Source organism: Lotus japonicus, chromosome 1, assembly GCF_012489685.1.
Source record: "Lotus japonicus ecotype B-129 chromosome 1, LjGifu_v1.2".
NCBI lineage: Eukaryota > Viridiplantae > Streptophyta > Magnoliopsida > Fabales > Fabaceae > Lotus > Lotus japonicus.
In genome coordinates, this window is record NC_080041.1 from 18,289,410 (window position 1) to 18,316,935 (window position 27,526).

At 37.9% G+C, this 27,526-nt stretch overlaps 1 protein-coding gene across 5 annotated transcripts in view; it reads left to right on the top strand.

Annotated features, from left to right (window-relative positions):
* Positions 1–27,526, top strand: part of LOC130733954 (uncharacterized) — a 48,665-nt gene that overhangs the window by 13,453 nt on the left and 7,686 nt on the right. For 3 of the 5 annotated variants that reach the window (XM_057586244.1, XM_057586246.1, XM_057586247.1), the window contains 20 exons: positions 1,474–1,601; positions 3,673–3,823; positions 4,506–4,601; positions 4,895–4,996; positions 10,504–10,562; positions 10,655–10,757; positions 14,118–14,300; positions 14,406–14,522; positions 14,680–14,960; positions 15,861–17,422; positions 17,522–18,738; positions 21,846–21,974; positions 22,089–22,244; positions 22,938–23,510; positions 23,603–23,674; positions 23,769–24,170; positions 24,278–24,461; positions 24,546–25,290; positions 26,929–27,045; positions 27,172–27,445. In XM_057586244.1, coding sequence (XP_057442227.1) covers positions 1,474–1,601; positions 3,673–3,823; positions 4,506–4,601; positions 4,895–4,996; positions 10,504–10,562; positions 10,655–10,757; positions 14,118–14,300; positions 14,406–14,522; positions 14,680–14,960; positions 15,861–17,422; positions 17,522–18,738; positions 21,846–21,974; positions 22,089–22,244; positions 22,938–23,510; positions 23,603–23,674; positions 23,769–24,170; positions 24,278–24,461; positions 24,546–25,290; positions 26,929–27,045; positions 27,172–27,445 — 6,651 coding nt within the window. Of the gene's footprint in view, positions 1–1,473; positions 1,602–3,672; positions 3,824–4,505; positions 4,602–4,894; positions 4,997–10,503; positions 10,563–10,654; positions 10,758–10,920; positions 10,975–14,117; positions 14,301–14,405; positions 14,523–14,679; positions 14,961–15,860; positions 17,423–17,521; positions 18,739–21,845; positions 21,975–22,088; positions 22,245–22,937; positions 23,511–23,602; positions 23,675–23,768; positions 24,171–24,277; positions 24,462–24,545; positions 25,291–26,928; positions 27,046–27,171; positions 27,446–27,526 lie in introns of those variants that run through there. The other 2 variants (XM_057586249.1, XM_057586248.1) reach the window with 2 other exon arrangements.

Here is a 27,526-nt window from a genome sequence, read left to right on the forward strand (position 1 = left end):
TTTTCATTTTTCTACGTTGAAGTGAATTATCAAATGAGATATTTATTATTAAAATGTTGCAAAATCTCTCATTGATTCATTCATTGTGTTTCATGTTCTATTGTTCATAATATTTTACTTATGTTGGAGTATAAAACTCTAATAAATGATTTCACAGCTCAAAAAACGGGAAGATTAATATAGAAAATTAATAATTTATATGATATGTTCGGTCTCTTTAAGATTTTTGTTAAAATAAAAACACTTTATCATTTTCGCCTTAGGCCCCAAAATCTCTATACACGGCCCTGAGAATACCAAGTGGAGACCCGAAGAAGCCCCGCATTGGGTGGATTAGCTAGTGTACAAGTGTATATATATAATGAAGAACACACATACCCATTGCCTTAAGCCTTATGGTTTTGTGGTGGTGTGTGGTTCTAACTTATAATTCTAACAAATACCATTTTTTATTGTTTTATATTGATAGTTACATGATGATTTTCCTTTTTAAACCTCATAATAACGTTAGCGTTTCTATGAATACTTAAAGCAACTTAGATTATCTCTGAGCAATAGTTTCGTTATATTTTTTTGTTGAGATATTATTCTGCAGGAAATGATCTAGTATTATTTTTGCTGTATCTGTTATCACTGTTTCCTTAGTTGATCCTAATCTCTTAACTTGAGGGATGGAGTCTATTATCAATGTATGTAATGGGGGTTGCTTTTTGCACACCTTTATTTTCTAATTGCACAACCCATTCTGTTTTTCATTTTATTTCTTCATTTCTGATACACGCTTTTGATGAATCGTCATGTGAATTAAAGCGGGCACTAACTCTCAATACCTCTCTCTCAACTTCAAATATGGAACTATAATTACATTTGTGGAATGTTATGGAAGAAAGGTAGTTTCAATACTGGAACTGCAGAATTGATTTTTTTGCTTTCAAAATTGGAATTTCATAATTTTAATTGTAGTTTTAGAAGTCCAATTTTGGGAAGTAAAAAAATTATCTGTTCTTGAATTTGGAGTTCCGAACATATATATCTTGTATCTAAACTTTACGATTCCAGAACTCTCTGGAATTTAATTTTCTTTTACTTCCGGTACTTCGGAAGTTAAAGCACCGCAAGAAAAAATATTATATAATTTGGAGTTCTGTAATTGAATTGAAACATTGTATAGAATGAGAAGCTCAATTTTGGAGTGTTAACATCTACTTGCATAAACTGATTAATCAATAATGAGGTCAAAGTTGAAAATAAATGAGATGCTCCTTATGCTTTATCATTTTTTTTTCTTGCAGAGATATTTGATATTGTTGCTGTTTTGATAACAAAGCAGATCACTGATTGTTAATGAAATATGAAAAATCATATATTACATTTAACTTCTAATTAAACAACGAAAATCTAAACCACACATGGTAGTATCATGTTAAATGCTGAGCGACACTTTTCAGTCTAACGGTTGCTGCTTGTTTGCAGGATATATCTGAAGCAACTGAATTTCATCCTCTGGTTTCATCCAGTGTCGATTTTTCTACCAAGCATGAATTATGCATATTTGCATCAAAGATTGAAATTTGTCAGATTTCTGCCACTTTATATAGACTGTATTTTACTCTATCCTTATTTTACAGTCATTTTAAGTGTTTCTTTATTTGTTTATTTTACGAAAAGTATGATTTCTGTTTTTACTTAATATATGTTAAAGTAATACTTATCTCAGCAGTGCAGTATCTGTTATACTGTTTTGCCATGTAGTGTAGTGTAGTTTGCCTAGTCTTCAGCATAGCTGGTAGGAAGTAAGAATTGTTAGAATTTAGTTAGGAATCTGTGAGTGTACATGTATTACAGCCTGTTTGAGCCTCAAAGCTTTAGTTTTCTTTCAGTTACAATCCTAGCATATAAGATGTTCCTTTCTATCAATTCTTAATAATTTTTTATTAATATAAAAAAGGTCATATTCTCAATTTTTAAGATGCCACTATAACTCTTAGAATTTGGGTTAGGCCTAACAGAGTATACACTCACTGAGTGATAATTTAAGAGGTTAGCTAGTTAGTTGGTTCGGATACTAAGACCTGAACCTACCTAAGTGCTACAAGTGCACTATACATATTCTGCTTTTGTGATTGTAATAGTGTAAGATTAGTAGTTCATAACAGAACTCAGTTATTCTGTTTCCGTCTCTCCCTCCCCCCGTCTCTCTCTCTCTCTCTCTCTCTTTTCTACCATGTACTTGATTCTGTTATGGTATCAAGAGCTTGATTTTTTTGGAGAATCCATGGCTGACGTTGGATCTCCCTCTACTCCACCAAGATCGCCGCCACGTTCTCCATCGCATGTGACGTCCCTGATTCAGACTCAACCGCTTCACACTTCTCCGATTCACGCTCACCCTGTCAATGCGATGAATATGTCGAATCCTTCTGTATTCTTGCATGTTATCACTGAGAAGCTTTCTAACAAGAATTGTCTGCTATGGAAGTAGCAGATTGAGCCAGTGATTATCGGTCATTGCCTTCATATTTATCTCACAAAATGCATTTCAGGTCTCAAAAGTGTTTGTTTTTGGGATATTCCACTAATCCACTTCTCATAAGGGGTACACATGTTTAACTAGTGAGGGTAGACAGATTATTTCCAAGAATGTTTTGTTCAATGAGTTTTCCTTTCCTTATACCTAACTTTTTGAGTCAAAATCCGCTTCCTTACCATCTGTGTCATTACCTGTACCAGCTCCTATTCCTCTTTGCTCTTTCCCACCTATCTCTATGCATCAACAAGAGCCTGCCACTCCAGTCTCCTTCTCCACTTCCTCCTCCTAGTTCCTTAAATAATCCACATTCTGGTTCTTCTATTCAGCAATCTTCAAACACTAATTCCGGTCATGATCTACCTTCCATTCCTCCCATAACACCACCTCTTGCACCTTCTTCTGCCTCTTCATCTCATTTTCCTCACAATGTTCACCCTATGGTCACCGGTTCTAAGAATGGCATCATAAAACCAAGACTCCATCCTACTCTTTTGTTAACACACTTGGAATCCACTAGTGTAAAACAAGCCTTGGCTGACCCAACTTGGTTTCAGGCTATGACTGTAGAATTTAATGCCTTACTGAAAAATCAGACATGGACTCTTGTTGACTTACCTGATGGAAGGGAGTCCATTTGCTGCAAATGGGTGTTCAGGATAAAGGAAAATCCTGATGGTTCTGTCCAAAAGTAAAAAAGCCTGGTTGGTAGCCAAAGGCTTTCACCAGCAACCTGGAGTTGACTATACAAAGACCTTCTCCCCTGTTGTTAAGCCGGTCACAATTAGTATTACAAGTGCCATATATATTCTACACTGTGATTGTAATAGTGTAAGATCAATAATTCATAACAGAATTCAGTTTCTCTCCCTCTCTCTCTTCTATCAACTACTTGATTCTGTTAAACTCGCAACTCTGTTTCAGTATATTGATGGTATGTCTAAAATTTGTTAATGCATGTATTAGAATTTGGGTTAGGCCTAACTCAACCCAAAAGCTTGATCAAGAGTTGAGGGTTGCTCTACCTTTATAAACATTTGTTTGGCCATATCTTTAGTCAATGTGGGAATTTTCAACAGCATGTATTAGCATTCTGTACTTGTGAACTAAATATCTTTTTCCCCCTCTTTTGCTTCTTTATCTAGGAAGAATTGTCACAAAATTGCAGAAATAATTCTTGAAGGTGGAATTGTTGAATCTAAGCTACACAAAGATCATGGAATTATTATCTCCAAATTCAAGTCGGGGAAAATTGTTGATTCAAACAGCAACAAAGTCATTTTACAGATTAGAGGGGTTGGTATCTTTCTTATCTCATCTGTACTGAATTAATATAACAAATCACGTTTGCGTTTTGTGTCATCTTTCCCATAACGGTGGCTAGTCCAACTTGCTCCTGAATACAATCATACCTGATCTTGTGTTTTATTTCCACTTATTGACCATAACCTTCTCATTACTGGTTCACTTATTAGTTGCTGTTGTTCATTACTGTAGTGTGTTATTAGTCTTATAGCTCTGTTCTCCTTTCAGTTTGATAAAGACTTTGCGGTGACATATTATATATATACCTGAAGAGTTTTTATGTTTCAGTCACCTTGCTTGGTTACTGTATGTAGGTCAATCTGCCCGTCACTTTGTAGATAGATGTGAGATATCGAAATTTTGCAACTAGTTGTATAAAGAAGGTTGAAATATAATGCATTAATGCTAGAAACATTAAGCAGATAGTTATTTTCCTCCTGCTTTGATTAAATAAAATTTCTTGCATTTCATCTAACAGAGATCAACTTGAAGTTTTTAGATGGAGCTAATGAGGGTGAATAACAAACTGCCTGCACTTATTTGGTTATGACTGTAATTTTTGCTTGATAAATACTTGTTCAATGGTTCTGACTTCTGACTATTGACTGTTATTCTCCCCCCCCCCCCCAATTCAATTGCATTGATACTGATGGTGGTATTCCTTGATTGACAGACTATAGATGAAAGTAATACACTGGGCGTAGTTAATCATCTCTGCAGCATTCAAGTACATTTTTCCTCTAACGGAGATATGGACATGTCAGTAAAGGTATTTTCATGGTATCTCAATGTGTTCAAGGAAGAATGTTCTGCTGGTCTTTGTAGTGTGCTACTTTTTCCCTTAATTTTTTTTTACAGTGCTAGAGAGTATATCTAGTCTATGCTATGAGTTGTAAGTGCCAACTATGCTGTGCACACGTGTGTTAGTTAGTTACATGTGCTTGCGTTAGTCAGAGTAGCTTATATAAGTCTACTTCTCTATGTAAATTTAGAATAATAATACAGGATACATTTACATTCTGTTTTCTGTTTTGTCTCTTCATCTTCTATCTTCACATGCAGGGAATGCTTCAACAGCTTGAAGTGACATTTGATACAGGCATTTTGTTGAATCTGTTGGAGTTTTATAAAGTCTTTACATCCTTCAATTTTTACAACAAACGGGTATGCACCTATTTTTTGGTGTTCTGTTTGTTTTTTTTTAATTCACTTCCTGCTTTTGGTATTGCTGAAGTTCTAGATAAACTGAATGTGATTTTAAATTCTTTTATGTTAGAATGTTGTATGTTGTTTACTTTTTAAAAGTTGAAGATGAATTGGAAATCTGTATATTAGAGTATACTACTCGTGTTAAGTAAAGCTACTGATTGTAGCTGAGTTAGTGTGTTAGTTATGCTTGCTTAGCTGTCAAGCTTAGCTGGCATAACAGAATTAAGAGTTAGTTGTTAGAGTTTGTTAGAATTGTTAGCTTGTTCATCAAGCTTTATATTCTTCTATAAGTACTGAACTATGGTCTATTGTATCACAACCTTTGAAATGAATGAGAATTAGATTTACAGAGTTCTGAGTTTTCAACATGGTATCAAGAGCAGGTCACGATCCTTGAGATCTCTCTCGATTTTCTTTTCTTCTCCTTCTTCTTCGTCATGGCTGACGAAATTTCAGAGATTCCGATCCCGATTCCAGTTCCAGTGGCTCAACCGCAGTTGAGTTCATCCACGCTTGTTCACAAGCTTACGTTGAAGCTTGATGATACAAATTTTCTTTCATGGAAGCAGCATGTGGAAGGGATCGTTCGCACTCACAGGTTGCAGAGTTTCCTTTCTCATCCTGAGATTCCACCACGATTTCTCACTGAAGAAGATCGTGTGAATGCAGTGGAGAATCCTGCATATCAAGTCTGGGAGCAGCAAGATTCTGCTCTGTTTACGTGGTTACTTTCTTCGCTTTCACCATCAGTGCTTCCTACTATGGTGAATTGCTCTCAGTCCTGGCAAGTCTGGGAAGCAGTGCTCGAATTCTTCCACGCACACGCTCTCGCGCAGTCCACACAACTGAGATCTGAGATTCGATCCATCTCCAAGGGATCGAAGTCGTGTTCTGAGTATCTCAAGCGTATTAAGTCGATTGTTAATGCGCTAATCACGATTGGAGATCCAATCTCCTATCGTGAACACTTGGAAGCAGTGTTTGATGGCTTGCCTGAGGAATACAGTCATCTTCAAACGATTGTGTACAATCGTGAATCACCGAGTTCGATTTCGCAGGTTGAAGCGATGATTATCGCACATGAAGCGCGTCTCGATCGCGCTCGTACTCGCCAGATCTCGACAAATCCTCCGTCGGCGCTCCTTACTCAGGCTCCACCGCCACCAGCGACTCAACCTCCGCTGTCGACACCGTCGCCGGTGGCCTCTGAAGCAAATTATGCTTCTGGATCTGTCGATTCTTCCTATAAGGATCGTTCTTATGATGATCGCAGTGATGATCGCACTGGATCCTATGAATCGCGTGGACGTGGTGGCTACACTAGCAACAATGGTGGAAACAACTCTCGTGGTGGCTACAATGGCCGTGGAGGAGGTAGAGGTAATAATCGCAGCGTTCAGTGTCAGATTTGTAAGAAGTATGGACATGATGCTACTGTTTGTTACTATCGTGGTTCTTCATCTTCATCCACTCCTTCTTCTGGCATTTCTGGAATGAACTCAGGCTATGGAATGCAATTTCCTAATTTTCCTATGATGCCTATGCCTCAGTTTGGCTTCTCACCTTACTGTGGATCTCCTCAGTTTGGTTTTCCCACTCAGTTTGGTCAGCAACAACAGTTTGGTCATGGAAATTCATTCTCTGGTTTTCCTTTTGGTCCTCAACAGTTTGGATTTAGTTCCTTTGCTGGTACTCCATGGAGTAATTTTCCTTCTCAGTTCAACAATGGAGGACAGAGGCCTGAAAATTCCATTGCAAGGCCTCCACAAGCTATGCTTACTGGCACATCACAGGCTGGAGGATCTGCTTCAGCAAACCTGAGCACTTGGTTCCCTGATTCTGGTGCTACTCACCATGTGACAAATGACTCCTCAGTCATCTCAGATAGTGTCTCCCTCACTGGTAATGACCACATCTTCATGGGGAATGGACAAGGTTTGCCAATCCTCTCTATAGGATCTGCTTCTTTTCCTTCTCCTTATCATAATACAACCACACTCACTCTTAAAAATCTGCTTCTAGTTCCCAATATCACCAAGAATTTGGTTAGTGTAAGTAAGTTTGCAAGGGACAATCATGTTTATTTTGAATTTCACCCTTCTTTCTGTGTTGTTAAATGTCAGGTCACATCTAGAGTTCTTCTTCAAGGTCATGTTGGACCAGATGGCTTGTATGTCTTTGAAGGCATGCATACTCCTTCCCTTTCCAAGACATCTCCTATTCCAGCTTCTGCTTCTTTGTCTCCAGTGGCTGTTTCAGACTCAGTTTCTGCTTTGTCAGCTGCATAATCTAGCTCTACTACACCTAGTCTTAGTCCTAAGTCTATAGTTTCATCTTCTGCTATTGTAAGCCCAACCTCTTATGGTTTGTGGCATTCTAGATTAGGTCATCCTCATCATGAGGCTTTGCATTTAGCTTTAACCTCTTGTAATATTCAAGTTCCTAATAAAACAAAGTTCAATGTTTGTTCAGCTTGTTGTCTTTCTAAGTCTCATCGCTTGCCATCTCATTCTTCTACTACTGTTTACTCCTCTCCTCTAGAGCTAATTTTTGCTGATTTATGGGGGCCCTCCTCTATTGAGTCTTCTTGTGGTTTTTCTTATTTTCTTACTTGTGTGGATGCCTTTTCTCGTTTCACATGGATCTTTCCTATGAGAAAGAAATCTGATACTTGTTCCACATTTCTACAGTTTCAAGCTATGGTAGAATTGAAATTTAGCAAGAAACTTAAGTCTATTCAAACTGACAATGGCACAGAGTTTAAACCCCTTACTTCCTATTTTACAAAGTCAGGGATTGTTCATAGGTTGACATGTCCCTATACACATCACCAAAATGGTAGTGTGGAGAGGAAACATCGCCATATTGTTGAAACTGGCCTTTCCTTGCTAGCACATGCTCATTTGCCATATCAATTTTGGGATCAAGCTTTTCTTGCAGCTGTGTTTCTCATTAACAGATTGCCTACCTCTGTTTTAGGCAATGCAAGTCCTTACCTTAAGCTTTTTAATACACAACCTGATTACAAGCTACTTAGAGTTTTTGGCTGTGCTTGTTACCCACATTTGAGGCCTTACACACAATCCAAGTTGTCTCTGAGGTCTAAGCTTTGTGTGTTCATGGGCTATTCATCACAACATCAAGGTTATAAGTGTATGGACAATGAAGGCAAAATTTATATCTCAAGGGATGTGGTTTTTGATGAATTCAACTTTCCCTATCCACACATGTTCACTTCCTCAGAGGTTCCTCACCCAGATCAAGGGCTTTCTTCTATTATTTCTCTGGTACCAGCTGCTGTTCATGGTCCACCTCAAGCTGTTAATGCTCCTCCACTTTCACCTCCCTCTTCAGGGGACACTCATCCCAGTGGTTTTTCAGTTCAGCAGCAGCCTAGTCACTCACCTAGTCATGGATCATCTTCTGGATCAGCACAGCCAGGTCATAATAATTCTGCAACTTCTTCTTCTACTGGTGCAATTGCTCAGCCCATTGGGAATGTTCATCCCATGCAAACAAGGGCAAAATCTGGTATTGTCATGCCCAGATTATTTCCCACACTTCTCCTAACCCAAGCAGAACCTACAAACTCTACTCAAGCATTAAAGGATCCTAAGTGGAAGGCTGCTATGCAAGCTGAATATGATGCCTTGATGGCCAATGGAACCTGGACTTTGGTTCCACTCCCTAAGGATCGAAAGCCTATTGGCTGCAAATGGGTATTTAGGGTTAAAGAGAATGCTGATGGGACAATTAATAGATACAAAGCAAGGTTGGTGGCCAAAAGGATATCACCAAGTGAAAGGGTTTGATTACTCAGAAACTTTTTCTCCAGTGGTAAAGCCAATTACTATTCGCATAATCCTCAGCTTGGCTATCACTAAGAAGTGGCACATTCATCAACTTGATGTGAATAATGCTTTTCTTAATGGGGCACTTCAAGAGGAGGTCTACATGACACAACCCTCTGGTTTTCTTTGTAAAGACAAGTCTTTTGTGTGCAGACTGCACAAGGCTCTCTATGGCCTCAAACAAGCCCCAAGAGCTTGGTTTGAAAGGTTAAGGGCAGCTCTAGTTAAGTATGGTTTCACTCCTAGCAAATGTGATCCTTCCTTGTTCACTTTCTACACCAAAGGTTGTGTTATCTACATTCTTGTTTATGTAGATGACATTATTATTACTGGGAATTCACTGCCATTAGTTCAACAAGTGGTGAAGAATCTTGATTCAGAATTTTCTTTGAAGCAGTTGGGGCAGCTAGACTATTTCCTAGGTGTTCAAGTTCATCATTTGAAGGACAGATCCTTACTTCTTACACAAACAAAATACATCAATGATTTGCTTGAGAGAGCAGAAATGGGGGAGGCCAAAGGCATATCTACTCCCATGATTGGAGGTGCTAAGTTGAGCAAATATGGCTCAGATTATTTTGCAGATCCAACATTGTACAGGTCTATTGTTGGTGCTCTGCAGTATGCTACTTTGACAAGACCAGAGATTAGCTTTGCAGTGAATAAGGTTTTCCAATTCCTCAGCCAGCCCTTGGAGGATCATTGGAAGGCTGTCAAAAGAATACTTAGGTATCTTAAAGGCACCATACATCATGGTCTTCACCTTAGGCCTTGTTCCTTACACACTTCTGTCCCTCTTGTGGCCTTTTGTGATGCTGACTGGGGATCTGACCCTGATGACAGACGATCAACCTCGGGCACTTGTGTCTTTTTTGGTCCAAATTTGGTCTCTTGGAGCTCCAAGAAACAGACCTTGGTTGCTAGATCTAGCACAGAGGCAGAATATCGCAGCCTGGCCAATACATCAGCAGAATTACTTTGGGTTCAGTCATTATTGCAAGAGCTTCAGGTTCCCTTTTCTCCACCTCGAGTATTTTGTGATAATATGGGTGCAGTTGCTCTCACTCATAATCCTGTTCTTCATACTCGCACCAAACATATGGAGCTTGATATCTTCTTTGTGAGGGAAAAGGTTCTTTCCATTTTAGCATTCCATTATTCAATATAACTACTCTCATCAGGTCTTATCCTACATTTGTAGAATGGATTAAATAATCCATCAATTTAACGTAGAAGAGTGGATTGACGGATAAGCCTACAACACAATGTTAGAACCAAACGATGGATAAACTCATAATGTATTGTATAAGCTTATACTATCAGTCCTAATACGACGTACCACACAAGCCCTTAGTTATGGTGCTGAAGGTGACAGCTTGATATATAACAACTGATTGTATTGTGTTAGCTCAATGAATTGGTTACTGAATGCAATTGTCGGAGCAACATTGGGCTCTATGAAATAGTCGGAGCAACATGGAAGGCTGTAGTCTATGGAAGAGAATGTTTCTGTGTTCTCTATCTTCTTGAAATTCTCTTTAGAGTATACAAATATTCTTGTGTTTTTGCATTAAATTGAGTTAAATTTCTGTTATTTCTGTCAAACTGCAGGTGCTGTTGTCACTGAATGCAATTGGAAATGACTATACTCGGCTCCTATCAAAAGTAGAGTATGTTGCGTTTTGCAATTACTCAAACCATCTCTTTAATGTCATAATTTCTTAAACTAAGTTATAACTAATGCACTTCATCTGATCTGCAGATATGTTTCTTTGAACCATAAGAATCTAATGTGGGATTTTACCATTTTTGACATTTCCGTTAATTTTCCTTGGAGAAATACAGCATCAGAGTATAGCAACTTGGTAACTCCTCCATATTTTCAAACTATATATTTTATTTGTATCCATTATCGTTTGATGACTGTAGTGAACCAATTAATTTGTTGAACAACCTTTGTGTTGTGCTGGCTTTTGGATCTGCCATTTTGTAGTTCTTTGGATGTTCAACTTTGAGGCACTTATGTTGGATTCGTAAGTGGTTTGTCGAAGAGCTGAAACTTTTGTGCCGTTGTTCATTTGGGTAGAATGCTTTCTCTTTGAAAAAGTTGTCTCTGCTATGTAATCTGTTATGTGATAACGTGATGTTTGTGGCTTCTGTTTTCTGTAATTATTTTAAGGCGGTTGGTCTTTTTAGCTTGCAGAACAGATAGGGCAACCGGCTTGTATTATTGAGTTTTTACTTGTTTTTGTTATACCTTGCTTTTGTTATTCTAGATGTCTATGTTATACTGCCTAAATGAATCCTTTATCTACTGTACCTCAGTTCCACCTGATAAACCTTTACCAGCAGCCTATGTAAAACAACATATTGTTATTTCTGGGAAGTAAGAATCAAAATCTTCATTGAGTTCCAACACAGTATTTCTCAGTGTGGGTATGAATTGTGTCTGAAAACATTAAATTCTTGCTTCAACTAATGTGGATCCCTTTGATTGTAGAAGTGTTCTTTTGATTGATAGGTGCTTTGGCTTTCTTTTCTCAATGTCTTCATTTTGCACCAAGATTCTCTTTTTGCCCTGTTTCAGTGTCTTTGTTTGGTTGTTGCTCATTTACAATTGCGTCAGCCTTGTTTTATTTTTTGGCCACACGAAAATCCTACAGAATCATTTTGGCCTTGTAACAGTGCCAAATAATCAATTATGTCCCTTGTTATTTTTCTTTTTCTAATTTATAGATTTGTAACACGCTTAAACCTAGACTTTAGCATCAATGAGAGTATTAGAATATAAAAAGATAACTTATAATATCTTGATCATATCTTAGAGTAATTTAGATTATTCTTTATAATTAATTATTTCTTATTGCCCTATATTTATTTGCTTCTTATTTTATTAAGATGATGTGTCTTAATTAGTTTTGTTAAGAGTGAAAAATGGGAGATATAGAACGTGTGTTTTAATTATACAACGAAGGATAATATATATATATACTCAAGACATAAATACAAGATTTTCAGTTACCATAACTACAATGATATAAACCATATTTACATCTTTCTTACACTCCCCCTCAAGCTTGAGCACAGAAATCATATGAACCAAGTTTGTTACATAAATAACTGTTAGGGATCGAAGATTATGTGAAGAGTTGAATTTATGCACCTATTTTTTGGGCATTGAATTTATGTTCTCGAAGAATGGGATTCTCATATCGCAAAGGAAGTATGTTTTGGCTTAGCTAGCTAAGACTGGTCTTATGGGATTTAAACCATGTGAGAACCCTATGGAACCAAGAATGAAACTCACAACACAAGGAGTTCCTTTCTCTGACCCACAAAAATATAGAAGATTGGTGGGTAAGCTGAATTACTTGATTGTCACCGGGCCATATATTGCTTTCCCAGCGAGTGTTGTACGTCAGTTTATGACCTCCCTGGCAGACACACATTGTTAAGTATTTGAAGAAAGCCCTAGAGAGCAAGGTTGTCAGACTCGCGAGTATACTTGTAGACTCGGTAGACTCGCGAGTCTAGGTGAGGAAAATGGGTTGACTCGACAGCAGACTCGTTTTTTGCTCAGACTCGGTAGACTCGGTGGACTCGCGAGTCAATGACCTAGTCAGCGAGTCACATTTCAGCCTCCATTACTGTTTTCGCGAGTCACGTTTCCTCTCTCTCAACCTGCTTGCTTCTATCGCCTGCTTCCGCTGCCTGCTTCTGTCGCACCGCCGCCTACTTCCGACGTCCAAGGCCATCACACCTTGGACTTTGCTTAATTGCTTTATTATGAAGTTGGATTTTGAGTTTATTTGATTAAATGCATCTGGATGCTCTTATAAAAATATGTTTATATTTGTTCTTCATGTGACATGGTTATATTTAGTAATTTTTCATTTCTGGTAGACTCGACGAGTCTACGGGTCGAGTCTATGAGTTGAGTCTACCTACCCAAAACGAATCTGCTTAGACTCACGAGTCTGACAACCTTGCTAGAGAGAGGTATCGTATACAACGATCATGGACATATGCGAGTGGAGACATTTTCGGATTCTGATTGGGAGGATATCCTTTGGTTAGAAAAATCCACCACTGGCTATTGTGTATTTTTTGGGAGGTAATTTAATTTCATGGAAAAACAAGAAGCAAAATGTGGTGGCACGATGAAGTGTAGAAGCTGAATTTCGGGCTATGGCTCAAAGCTTCTAACCACATGTGAACTTATATCGGTAGGACAAATCTTGAGTGATATGGGAATTAAGAGCATATGTCCGATGAAACTTTGGTGTGATTATCAGACTGACTTGCATATCTTATCAAATCTAGTTTTTGATGAAAAGGTGGATTTTCATTTTGTCTGTGAAAAGCTTCAAAAGACCTTATATCCACTTCTTATGTTAGGACAAGTGATCAACTTGCAGATGTGTTTACAAAGGCTTTGAAATAGGGTGCATAATGATTTTATTTGTAACAAGCCGGGAATGATTAATATCTATGCTCCAGCTTGAGCGGGGGTGTTAGCGATAAAGATTATGTTAAGAGTTAGGGCTTGATGTAGAGTCTATGAGCCAAGCCCATATGTACTTTAAGTACATTGTTGTACACTTTGTACTACTCTTAACCTAATATTATATATATGAGGGAGGCTGCACCTAGGAGGGTATCCCATTACAATCTCTCTCTGACTCTCTCTCTCTCTCCCCTCCCTCTCTCTCTCTTAGTCTTTTCTCTCCTTACAAGAAGTAATGGTGTAATGCGCGGTGATGCCTGATTGTCATAAATGATTGTCATATGTGTAGTTTCCCCAAACCTCAATTCTTTAAGTAATTGCTAGAGCCATAACTTACACAGGTAGAGGAAACCATGCCTTCGTATTTTGCTTCTGCTCTTTATCCTAGCACTACTGTCATTTTCTTGCAATTATAGGCAATCAAGTTCTCACCAGTGAAAATGCTGTAGCTTGTAGTGGATCTTTTTCAGCAAGAGAACCTTCTCAGTCTGCATCGGAGTATCCTATAACTTATAAATGAGTTATGTTTTCATACCAGAGACAATTTCCTAGTGCTTCCTTAATATATTGTGCTTAAAGGGCTGGTTGCAGGCTGTTGTATTTATTCATTTAGCACCAACACATCCCTTGAAGAATATTTCCTTTGTGTTTTTGTATTACACTTTGATTCTTCATTTTTTCCTGTTCAATGCTCGTTATTGATGTTATTTTTCGACAGGTAATGAAGTCAAGGTCTTTCTGCTTCAAGTCCACAAGTCTTGAGTCTTTGTCTTCAAAAGTTGAGGAACAACCTTTCACAATGAAGAACTTTTTAAATACAATATCCTCATCTGGAATTTGTTTAGGCATCCAACTTGAAGATTTATATCAATATTTTGATGTTAAACTAAATGATTTTCAGGTCAGCGTTTGAATCCATGTAGTTGTTCTGTTATGTTTGATTTATAATTATATATTTGTGATCTATTCTTCTGATTTTCGTAACTATAGTTTGTTGTTATTGCAGATCACCTTAATGAAGTGTGACCAATCTCAAATGGTTTCTATTCTAGAGAAATTTAGCTGTTCAATTTTCCTGGCATTTTGTGTGATCCCTGATGAGTCTATTTTGAATCAATTGGAGGTGATTAGCATATTTGAATATTTAATATAAGTAGATTAACTTGACTTTACACTAGTGCGTGCACACACATGGATCTCTGACAGTAGTTTTTCTGTAATTCTTTTTATTTTGTGTTTTGTCTTCTGTCTCTCTTAGTTTAGATACTTCTTAATTTCAGGTTTATGTGCTCATAGAATCACTTAAAGCACACTTTTCTCCCTCAATGTATTGCGCATTCATAGAATTGATTACTCATCTGGACACATCGCTTGTAAGGGGTGAATCTGAAATCTTGAACTGTGATTCTCATCATAAGGTTGTTTCTGATGTTACAAAAGATTCTCCATTTGGTTTGTCGATTATTTCCAAACTTGGTTCTGTTGATTTGGAAGTGGACCTTGAAAATAGTGGAGATAACAGCTCAGAGCTTGTGGTTTCCGTACATGACATGGACTTACGGTATGTTCGCCTTTGTTCGTCTGCTTGTTTTAATATTGACTATTGTATGCATCCTGACTTCAAATGTATGATTTGAAGAAATGCTGGCCCTTGAATCAATAGAACTAAAAACAAAAAGATACACGGTACTTTACTATTTAAATACTAAAATTCATAGACCTACCTTAGCAGAGGAGAGGGCAGAAGCTACCTAAGCAGAACAATGTGTTAAAAAACCGAGCAAGGGGTTTTTACATTGCGAAAACCTGGAAATACCCCTAAAAAACACCACAACGTTTAATTTGGAGGGCATTTTCAGAAAACTTGGAATCACGATGGAAATGGGCCGGGATCCCGCCGAGATTGACAACCTAGGTGGAGATGCTTACGAAAAATTGGTTAAGGTGGTATGGATATGTACAAAGTCTTATGGAGGCATCGGTGAGAAGGTTGATAACATTGTATTTAGTCCTGTGAAGAGAGGTAGAGGGAGGCCAAAAAAAACAAGGGAAGATATTGTTAAAGATGATCTCGCTATCAATAATGTTCCTCATAATTTGGTTTTTGATCAAGCTCAATGACGCAGTGTGATCCATCTAGCTGACCTCACTTAGTGGGATACGGCTTTTGTTGTTGTTATTCTATATATGCACATTGTATAAGATATAAACTGTACATACATTCTGTGTAACGTCACTATAGCATATTTGCGGTCGGTCGCTAAGCCGCTATTTAAGATTCACAACACAGCTCTTACTGGTATTTGAGTTTGACGTCACTTCTTTCTCAGGTTACCTTAGATTGCTTTAGGTATATCCAAGTTATTTGAGTTAATATAAAATCTTCATTTTCTTTGCAGGACAATGGAAATTATTGATGTTCACTAAAACAAATTTTTACATTTTGTTTTTCTATTTGTAGGTATTCTTCTGCAGAATTCCAAGAGGTTCTTATCAGTACGAAGTCTTTAATGATCTGTGCTCATAAAATAAAAGAAGAAAATGACTGCCATTTTGTGCTTTTATCGGGGTGTTCACCGTCTTCTAGTGTTGCAGTTGGAGAAGAGTCGTTTCCTGGACCAAGTATTGAATTTGACCAATATTCAGATGGCGCTATGTTGGCTGATGGATGTTTTGAAATGCATTATGAATCTCCTAGAAGTGATTTAGTATCTCACAAGTGTTTTATATACCTGAATAACGCTGATATCCGCTGCTACCCACATATTTCTGGACTGCTTATTGGGTTCTTTCATAGGATATCTGCATATAGTACTATGTTTGAGAAATCCTCTGAAAGTAAAACTGCTGATATTTCAGAAAGTTTCTTGAGCTTTGGTTTGCAAAAGTTTGGATTCTCTAATTATTTTGATTTTGGCTCCTCTGACTCTGCATGCATTCCATTTGATCGCTTTCCGTTTGTGACGATTTACAATCATGGTTCTCTTGGTAGTCTAGAGAGCTCACTCGTGTATGCCATTCCAGACTGGAGGAAATATTTTACTCTGAGAGAAAGAAAAATAAGAAGTTCCAAAATCAATATGAGAAGTGGGTCCAAAATTTTCCAATGCTCTCCCTCAAAATGTAAATCTGATTTTGAATTTGAATCAGGGATTGAGAGAACCTCTAATGTTTTTTCCATTGAGTTGCAACTGTATGGAATAAGAGTACATTTTCATGACTCATCGTGCATTATTGGAACAATCACGGTGCCTACATCTAAAACTTCTCTATTATTGTGTGAAGACAATATAGATATATTGTCTTCTTCTGAAGGATTGGTTCTTACATCATCATGGGGGCCTCGAAATTTTCAAGATTATCTATGGGGTCCCTCCTCAGAAAATATTTCTCCTATTTTAAATGTAAGGGTTAGGAAACCACAGGACAAACCTTCAGCTGTCGATTTGGAAATAAGCATCGGCGTTCAGCATGTGTACTGCATGTTACCCTCTGAGTATCTGTCCATCATCATTGGGTACTTTTCATTATCTGATTGGGCTGGCGAATCAAGTGACCTGTCTTCTTTTGAAGAGCCAAAAAATGAAACGAGCATTACATATAAATTTGAAATCTTAGACTCTGTTCTTATTTTGCCAGTGGAAAGTAATGAACATCAGTTTCTGAAGGTTGAAATACCCCAGCTTTATTGTAGTTTTGTCGAGAATTTGGGTTTTGATGATGCATTGAAGGACATTCCTACCGAGTGTTTTGTTCCTATTCAAAAGCTTGCCAAAAGAAATAGTTGTTTGAATGTGTTTGGGCGGGACTTGTTTGTATCATTCCTTTTGTACAAGAACAAGAAAGATATGCTTGGCTTGGCAACAATTGAAAATGCGGAATTTATATCAACTTCTCTAATTGCGCCCATAAATGCTGATGTTTGGGTCAGAATTCCATGCGGAGGTGGAACTAATTGCAATAACTATTCTTCGTCTTTATGTTTCATGACAAGCATCAGAAGTTGTCAACTTATTGCTGAAGGTTACCCTTCAACTTATTTAAGCCATACTTTTCTTGCTCATGTACTTTTATATTGTTTCAATGTGTGGTTGTACTTATGAAAGTTTCCTTCACAAACAGATAGCTACTTTCTTGATGGATGTTTGGCCATACAGGATGTTATTGAGGAATTCTCCACAATTGGCGATCAATCCAAATGTTTCAAATCAGATGTTTTGCAATTCCTTCATTCAAAGAGAAGCCTAATGACAACTGGAGTCAATTCTCCGACTCCGATGACCTCAACGATTGTGTTGACTGAAGTTAAATGTTGCACCGAATCTTTATTGATAAGCTGCTCTCATAGACATGATGATTTTGTGAAATTAATATCCAAGGGTGATTTGCGCTTTACTTGTTCTGCATCCTTAATAGATGATTCATTGGAATGGTTAGACTTGGGTTTCTCCTCCTTGGTATTATACTCCTCACACGAATCAGTCCTAGCTAAATGCACCTCAACTCCCATCTCAACGGTAGTACTTGGCATATGTTTATCTAAATCTGTTGACTTTAAGAATGAACTCAGCTTTCATCTTTCGTCTCTTGATATTTGGCTTCATTTGTCCGAGTGGACTGAGGTTTTTAAGTTTCTCAATGATTTAAGTGTACATTTGGATGAAACTCCTATAGATGTTGCATCTACGAGTTTGCCGGTCAATGCTGTTAATTCGGTGAAAAAAGAGGTAGTTAAAGATGCTTCTTGTTCCCTTGATTCTGAAGGCGCGTCAGCACCTTTTGCAGCACAAGAAATTGAGAATGTTGTCTTAATGGTAATTCGGTCAGAAAACATTTGTGTTAAATTTCACATCCCTGTCTTGGCTAGTGAAGAACCATGTGTCGAATTTCAGATTGCTGAAAGTCTAAAGGTGACACCTTTACGTGTATCTTCTGATATTATTGAAGAAAAAGACACGAAATTTCTTACTGTTTCTTTCAATGTGAATGGTTTTGATTTAGTTATGAGAAGCAGGGATATTCATCTGAAGTCCAGTATGGAAAAATTGAGCTGTGTAATAATAATTGTTGAGAGTGGAAGGCATACATCTTGGCCACTGCTTGATATAATTCGGGTTCATATGGACGCTGTCCTCTATAAAAATCATACAGATACCATAGAACTCAAAGTTGAGATTTTATGTGATCATGCAGATGTATGGCTCTCACATCCTACGGTGCTTTTGTTGGGTGATATAAAATTTGATGTCCCCAAATCAGGATCTTCTCAATATTCAACTAGTGACATTACTTTTAAATTCCAGATGAGGAAGGTTTCTATTCTCCTAACAGATGGAAAGGTATATTTTTTCTTTCTCCAATATATGGCTTTATTTTTTCTTTTCGCCTTCATTCATCCCATTGATTATCTTTTGCTTTCTTTGTCACTGAAACTCTTACATTTTCTCTCACATCCCTTCATTTTCTTATGATAATATGATAGAAACCAGAAAATTAGCAGTAGTTTATTGATAGAACCCTAATTCCCAATTGGGGATTTGGGGAAAGATACATGTGATAGATGCCAAACACCCTCTCTAACCCTAGAAAGAGAACCACTTCTCTCTCTAATCCCAATACCTAACTGAATACCAAGATACCCCTAACTCTCTAATGTCTGTTATTTATAGGCTAAATGCCTCAACAACATTCTAACTAACTCACTAAGTATAACTAACTAACTAACCCCAAACCTTGAGTTCCTATCATAATATCTGTTAAAGAACCAATTATCCCAAAAGTTTAAGCTATTGGGTAAGGGCTATGAATGATTTTATATTATTATCTCTAACACACCCTGCACGCAAGAAAATCAGCCATGGCTTCTACTTCCAAAAAAAAAATCTCGAAAAAAAATTTCAAAAAAATAATCTCGAAAAAATAATGTAAAAAAAAAGTATATAAAGTACAAGCCTCTGAGACTCAAGAGCAGAAGTCTAACACCTATTGACGTTCCGCTGAGCTCAAGCCTATGGCAAAGTAAGCCGTAAAGTCTGATACTTAGACGACGGAGCACAAGTCTGATGACCACTGATGTTCCCGCTGGAGTACAAAGCCCAGACAAAGAAAGTCATAAGGCCTCTAACACTCAGATGAAGGAGCACAAGTCTGAAGACCACTGATGTTCCTGCTGGAGTACAAGCCCATGCAAAACAAGTCGTAAGGCCTCAGAGACTCGAACGAACGGGTACAAGCCCATGCAAGGAGAAGATAAAAAAAATGGAGTCCCACTTGAAGGGGGAGTATTAGAGAATACCAAGTGGAGACTCAAATATGTCTCACATTGGCTAGAGATATGACATTGATAGCCTTTATAAGGGCTAACTCAACCCAAAAGCTAGCTCAAGAGTTGAAGGTTGCTTTACCCTTTATAAAGGCTATCTATGTCATATGTCTAGCCAATGTAGGACTTATAACACACCCCTCACGTCCAGGGATAGACATATGAAGCATGGGAATTGCACTGGACATTTGCAGGATGCCCCAATTGGGAGGTTTCCACCAACAAACTAATCTAGGATAGACTCCAATACCATATTCAGAATAGTGAGGCGTAACTCAATCCAAAAGCTATCTCAAGAGTTGAGGGTTGCTCTACCATTTATAAAGATTATTTATGTCATATCTCTAGCCAATGTAAGACTTCTAACACACCTGTTAGAAATCCTAAGTTAGAACCACACAACACCGCAAAACCTTAGGCTTAAGGAAATGGGTGTTTGTGTTCTTTATTATATATGCACTTGTGCAATTGCTAATCTAGGCAATGTGGGACTTCTTTGAGTCACCACTTTATTATCTCTATTACTCTCCCTCAATTGGGACTCCATTTTTTTTTAATTTTTTTTTTGCCTGTGCCTTGCACTCCAGCGGGAACATCAGTGGTCGTCGGACTTGTGCTCCTTCGTCTGAGTCTGCCTTTCGACTTTCTTTGTCTGGGCTAGTACTCTAGCGGGAACATCGGAGTTCCTTGGACTTGTGCTCCTTTGTCTGAGTCTGAGGCCTTGGCTTGCGCAAATGGGACTGCCATTTTTGCTTCTTTTTTTTTTTGGGAAGCAGAAGTCATGGCTTGGATCAGACCAGCTCTGATACCATGTTAGAAATCCTAAGTTAGAACCACACAACACCGCAAAACCTTAGGCTTAAGGCAATGGGTGTGCGTGTTCTTTATTTATATGCACTTGTGCACTTGCTAATCTAGGATTGTTAGAGTCCCACATTGGCTAGAGATGTGGCCAAGCAATTGCTTATATATGGTTGTGCAAACCTTAACTCTTGAGCTAGCTTTGGGGTTGAGTTAGGCCTCCTTCATGGTATCAGAGCCAATGGTTGTTTGACCATGGGCCTGGGCCCCTATCCTAGATCCATTTGTTGTGGAGACCTCCCATATTTGGGCCACCCGTTTCATTCCACGCTCCAGATGTTCTACACTGGGCGTGAGGGGGTGTGTTAGAGTCCCACATTGGCTAGAGATGTGGCCAAGCAATTACTTATATATGGTTGTGCAAACCTTAACTCTTGAGCTAGCTTTTGGGTTGAGTTAGGCCTCCTTCACCCCCTCACGCCCAAGGCTGAACATCTGGAGCGTGAAATTTGCAGGATTGGACATCTACATGTACAAAGTGACCCTAATGTGGGAGGTCAACACCAACAGACGGATTTAGGATAGACTCTGATACCGTATTAGAACATTGGAGGCCTAACTCAAACCAAAAGCTAGCTCAAGAGTTGAGGGTTGCTCTACCCTTATAAAGGCTATCTATGCCATATCTCTAGCCAATGTGGGACTCCTAACACACCCCCTTTTAGAGTATAATAGTAATAGCTTCCCCCTCACGCCCAGGGCTGGACATCTGGAGCGTGAGATTTGCAGGACTTCTAACTGGTAGATTAGCTAGTGGTAGATTAGCTAGTGTACAAGTGTATATAAAATAAAAGACACACACCCATATTGCCTTAAGCTTAGGGTTTTGTGGTGGCGTGTGGTTCTAACTTATGAATTTTAACACATGGACGCACCATTAGTATTCAATTCTGAAATTTGTTTTCCTGCCTATACTCAACATCCCATGAATTTTTGTTTTGTTTTGTTTTTTCCAATATATTTGTCTACTCTACTACTTGGCAACAATAATTCATTGACATGGAAGGTATTTTGAGCAAGCCACTTGAACACAAATTCTTTACTTACTGGAGGATATACCTCATTTTGCAGCATTATTGAAATGGCCAGTGCATTGCAATCCCTATGTGGTCAAGGGGTTCTTAGGATTGACTTGATACTATAGGAGATTTATTTAAGCCTATAGGATAATAACATAGCCCTTGAACACTGACAAAAAGAAAATGTTTATTCCTGATGTTATATATTGTAACTTGTTATAAGCCTCTTTTTTGTTACTTGTAGTGGAGCTATAATGGGCCTCAGTTGGAGATTCTCATCAGAACCATCCTCTTCCATGCCGTTGCAATTGGAAAGCATGTGGACTGTTCTATTACTGGCGATCTTCAAGTAAACTACAAAAATATTGAAAAGGTGTTCTGATGAGATTACCATTGGTTTTTTTCCCCCCTGGTATATACCTATGTTATTGTTTTAATCCTATGACATTAACAATGGCTGATATGTTTGTATGCTGCAAAATTGAAGGTGTCATGGGAGCCTTTTATTGAGCCTTGGCAGTTTCTATTGACATTAGTTAGGGATCAAGAAATGAATGTTCTTCCGAACAGGCCTGTTTCAACAGATATTGTTATCAGTTCAAGAACTCAGCTGAACATTAATATTACAGAATCCTTGGTTGAGGTATATAAACTTTTGCTTCCTTCTTTTATGTTGTTGATGAGAACTTATTATTTGATATTACACTTGGGATCATCTCTTTCCAGTCTCTCTGAAGACAACTGTGGAAATAACAAATATTTGGTCGGTGGTCATTTGATGTGCATTTACAACATGATAGTCCATTGGCCCTATATTTATAATAGTCTAACTCTGTTAAAAAATGTAAGCACAATTCATTTAAACCTAAAATTTATAATGATAGTTGCATTTTTCAATTGTCCTATGTCCATGTTTCTTTATTCTTGTTTAATCTTAAATGTTTTGTCTCCTTCGAATGCTTAAATACATTGGCATGTTTTAGAGTAGAGAGAAACCTAACTCTAACTGTAACAGAAAGTCCGAACTCATATTATCGGTCAAGTTTGTTACAACAATGCTCTAATAGCATGAAGAGATTATTGTTACATTCTTCTTCTGATTATATGTTAACAAGGGGTTTCCTTTTTTCATCTTTTATTTTTAACATGGATTTGTAAATTTCTCTTCGCCTTGTGTCAGCAACTGAATTTCAATCTTGACGATCTACACTTTTTTTAGAGGTTTTTGATATACCAGTATTTGTCAGTTTACCTTGGGTTTCTTCTTTATATACATCCAGCTTATCATTATTAAAAGTTACCCAATGTAAATTTTGCTTAGCTTTGTTTCTTGCAGTGTGTTTCACATGCTATTGAAATTCTGAATGATGCCTTGGGTCTGAAAGGATCAAAAGATCTTGAAGGCAACGAACTTTCACACTCATCATGTCCTCAGAATATGTCTTCTAAAAGATGTGCTGCTCCTTACGTTCTGCAAAACTTGACATCTGTTCCTCTTCTATATCACATATATCACGGGTCCTCGAATCCTGATGAAATTTTTGAATCTGATGAGAATCATGCAAATTATGTGCAACCAGGTTCTGCAATTTCAGTATACCTGGATGAAAATGATGAACAGAGACTCTCACATTACAGGCATTCTAATTCTTCTGATAGTCTAAATGAGCAAAGTTCAAGCGGTTTTACTCATCATTATATTACTGTACAACTTGACGGGGCATCTATGCCATCTGATCCAATTTCCATGGATTTAGTGGGACTAACATGCTTTGAGGTTAATTTCTCGAAGACGTATAATCAGAACGGCCAAGGTGGCAGAATGAATAGCGGTGCTACTTTTGTTGTTCCAGTTGTTTTTGATGTTTCTATGCTGCGCTATAGCAAGTTAATTCGAATATATTCCACTGTATGTAGAAAGTGATTATAAGTTTTCTTAATGATGTTTTCCATTTACTTCAGGCCTCCTTTTTACTTATAAGCTAACTTTTTGGCATACAGGTTGTACTTCTAAATGCAACTTCTACACCTCTTGAGCTGCGGTTTGATATTCCATTTGGTGTCTCACCAACGGTACATGAGTTTCTATGTCATCTTCACAATTTCAATTGATAGTGCATTGTTATTTTATGATATTGCTTTATGATGTATAATTTCATTACCTCAGATATTAGATCCAATACACCCTGGGCAACAGTTACCACTTCCACTGCATTTGGCTGAAGCTGGTTGTGTAAGGTGGCGGCCGACAGGGAATTCTTATTTGTGGAGTGAAGCTCATAACCTTTCAAATCTTCTCTCTATAAATGGAGATGTAGGAAATCTTAAATCTTTCATGTGCTATCCATCTCTTCCAAGTAGTCATCCATTTCGGTGCTGTATGTCAGTTAAAAGTGTCAGCTTGAGTTCGTCTGGACGGTTGAAAAATAATGTGTCCACAGATGATGCAAAGCGTTATATTCATCATTTCATCCTAAGTGCTCCATTAGTAGTTTACAACTACCTTCCTGAGGAAATGTTGTTGATTAGTGAGAGTGGTGGGGTAGATCACACTGTGAAAGTTTCGGAGGTTTGTGATAGTCCTTTCTTTGTATACATTGTTGATAATATATTAAGAAACCGATAATGTATACACCTGTTAATTATGGTGGTGTAACTACGTATTTTATTTTCTAGGTGGATACTTCTGTGTATCATATCGATCCCTCACATGACCTGGGACTGAAGATCTGCATTGATGGATTTAAATGTTCTGATTTTAAATTTCCGCGTTTAGAAACATTCTGCTCAATGGCCAAGTCTAGTGAAACCAAGTTTTCATTTTCTGAAACCCTGATACTGGAACCAAATAATTCCAATGGTAACTGATTTTATTTGTAGATTCCATCTTGTATGTATTGTTTTGTAGTTCCATCCTTTAAAGTATTTTCTTGCTCACTTGTAGGCCCTGTTTATGTTACCGTGGAGAAGGTGATGGATGCATATTCCGGCAGTAGGGAACTGATTATATTTGTTCCCTTTATTTTGTATAACTGTATGGGTTTTCCCTTGTGTGTAACGGAAACCACTGGTGAAACCAATGAGAGGGGGTTTGTCATTCCTTCTTATGATGACTTGGGTGAAAAAGAAACATTTTCGGACAAAAAGGATGGTCTTTCTCTTCTTATATCCAACCATGAACTGCATGCTGATGTTCCTTGTACGCCAATGAATCATCTAAAGAATCATACCATTTCATGCAGAGAGGATGGTGGTCCAAACTTCGTTAGTTATAAAAGGAACTCTGTGCTCTTTGGTAACTACCATGAAAATTTGGGAAGGCAACAAAGCAAAAGTGATTCTTTAGAAAAACTGGCGAGTACAATGAGGTCAAGCAACCAGTCAACTAGGAAGGATTCAGGTCCTTGTAATAATGAGCCTGAAAAGGTTTGGCCATGCATGTATTCTCCAAGCCCCAATTCCTCTATAAATGATGTTTTTGTTAAAGTGAGTAGATGTTTTCCAGATGATGTCAGGAAACAATTTCCATATTCTTTATGGTCAAATCCATTTTCTCTGCTGCCACCAAGTGGTTCAAGTACTGTCTATGTTCCTCAGTTGAGTTCAAATTCTGCATTCATTCTAGCTGTGACATCTAGCTCAGTCGCTGAATATGCTGGAAGGACACATGCAATTACTTTCCAGCCTAGGTAATAAAGTGGTACTTAGATATTAGATACTGTTATTTATGAATCTTGAAATCTATTTGTGAACCTCCCCTTAAAGTTTACAGTTTTTGGTGGGTTCGATGACACCGTACTAAATCTTCTTTGATGAAGTCACGAGTTTGGTATTTGCTTATGTTGGAAATCATGTGTGGTATTTTAGGAAATTTGTGAGGATGTACAGATTTGTGTTATTAGGAAAATCCCTTAAACCAAGGGGTCTTGGTTAGGACTTAGGATAGAAAGTTTTCTTATTTTCTGAACTAGCATAGGTCTCATGCATATATTTTGTATGATTATTCTGATTAATGCAATGAAATCTGTTAGAAATATAATATACCATTCACTTTTTTAAGACTTAGTCTGCTATTTTAGATTTACTTTATCTCATAGAAAAAAAGATAAGGTTTATCATATAGTTTCTCTATTTTTGATTTGTGTTATCCATTAAGGTAGAATCATCTGTTTGTTGTATCTATAAATTGTACAATCATGTCGATGAAATACACAAAATATTTTCATCAGATTCGAGTTGGTATCCAGAGCTTTTAGTTTTTTTGGGTTAGGGTTTCAGCCGCCACCGTGCCCCACTGCCCCCATTTTTTCCAGTGGTCCGGTGACTTCACGACCCCCGCCAACAGAACCAGAGGCCGCCGATCTTCCTTCAGTCGAAGTTTCACTGCTGCACAGCCTCCCACCCACTGCCACAACACTGCAGGTTCGCCGGCGTTTGAAGTGCACGTGCCAGGCCACTTGCCTTTTTTCTGCCATCGTCGTGATCGCCCTGCCTTACTCTTTGCGTTTTGACCCCTTTTGGTTCTTGGGTCTGCTGTTTTTTACGTCTCCCTTTGACATCTCTCTCCGCTGTGCGTTCTTCTTGCTGGGTTCTCTGTTTTTGGCCCCTGTTTTGACGTCTGAGGTCAGATATGATTTTTTGGGTCCCCTGTTTTGGCCTTGTTTTTTACGCCTCTCACCATTGTGCACTGTTCACACTGGTTTATCGACCCTTTTCTGTGTTTGGGTGTTTTTCTATCTTCTTCAGGGCTGACCTGTCCGAAGATCACCTGCCGAAGAAGAATTTGGTGTTCGTGTGCATTTAGCGTATCTCCTACCATTACCTCGAAAAAGCTTGATGGGAAGAACTACTTGAAGCTGTTGAAATTTGGTTTATGGGTACATCCTTCTAAGAAGGTTTCTGACATTACTGCTCCTCAGAAAGAAGAATGGAAGAAGGCCAATTCTCAGCTCGTATCCTTGTTATGGCAGTCTATTGAACCTAGATTGATGGTCTAGGGATCTTTAGTTAGGATGGAAAGTTTCTTGTTTCTTAAAATATCAAGGATTGATGTTTATATCCTATATGATTTTTCAGATAATGCAATGAAATCAATTGAACCTTTGAAAAGATATTTTCTTGATTTAATTGAACATGTGTGAATGATAAGTGTATGGCTCAGCTTTATTCACCCTTCAATTTAGAAAGGGGTTCATGTTAGGATATTGTTTATAACTTATTTTTTAGTCTTATCCTACAAGCTTTTACGATAGCGAGTTTCTTGATAGACACCTAAAAGTGTTTACCATGGTTTCATTCCGTCTTATTAATGATCTCTAAATATGCAGATATGTGATTAGCAATGCTTGCAGCAAGGAAATATCTTATAAGCAGAAGGGCACTGATGCCATGTTTTATTTAGGAGTAGGAGAACATGCTCATCTTCACTGGACAGATACGGCTAGGTATTTATTTTGGATAGTTTTTTTGTGTGGCTATCTTGAACATGGATAGTTCGTTTGACCATTGATATTTTCTTCATCTCTTTCTCTTGTTTGTTTGAACTATTTCTATTCTAATATGTTATGCAGGGAGCTGCTTGTTTCAACTTGTTATAACGAATCTGGATGGCAATGGTCTGGCAGCTTTTTACCGGATCATCTGGGTGATACACTACTGAAAATGAGGAACTTTATTTCTGGGACTTCAAACATGATACGAGTTGAAGTGCAAAATGCTGACATATCAATGGGAGATGAAAAAGTAATTGGAAGCATCAAGGGAAACTCAGGGACCAATTTGATTCTTTTGTCAGATGATGATACAGGATACATGCCGTACAGAATTGATAATTTCTCGAAGGAGGTCTGTCTCTAGTTTTTCAGTCGCATTACAGACCTTCTGGTCCCTGTAGTGCTACTTCTTTTATTTAGATGGTTTTGTCTT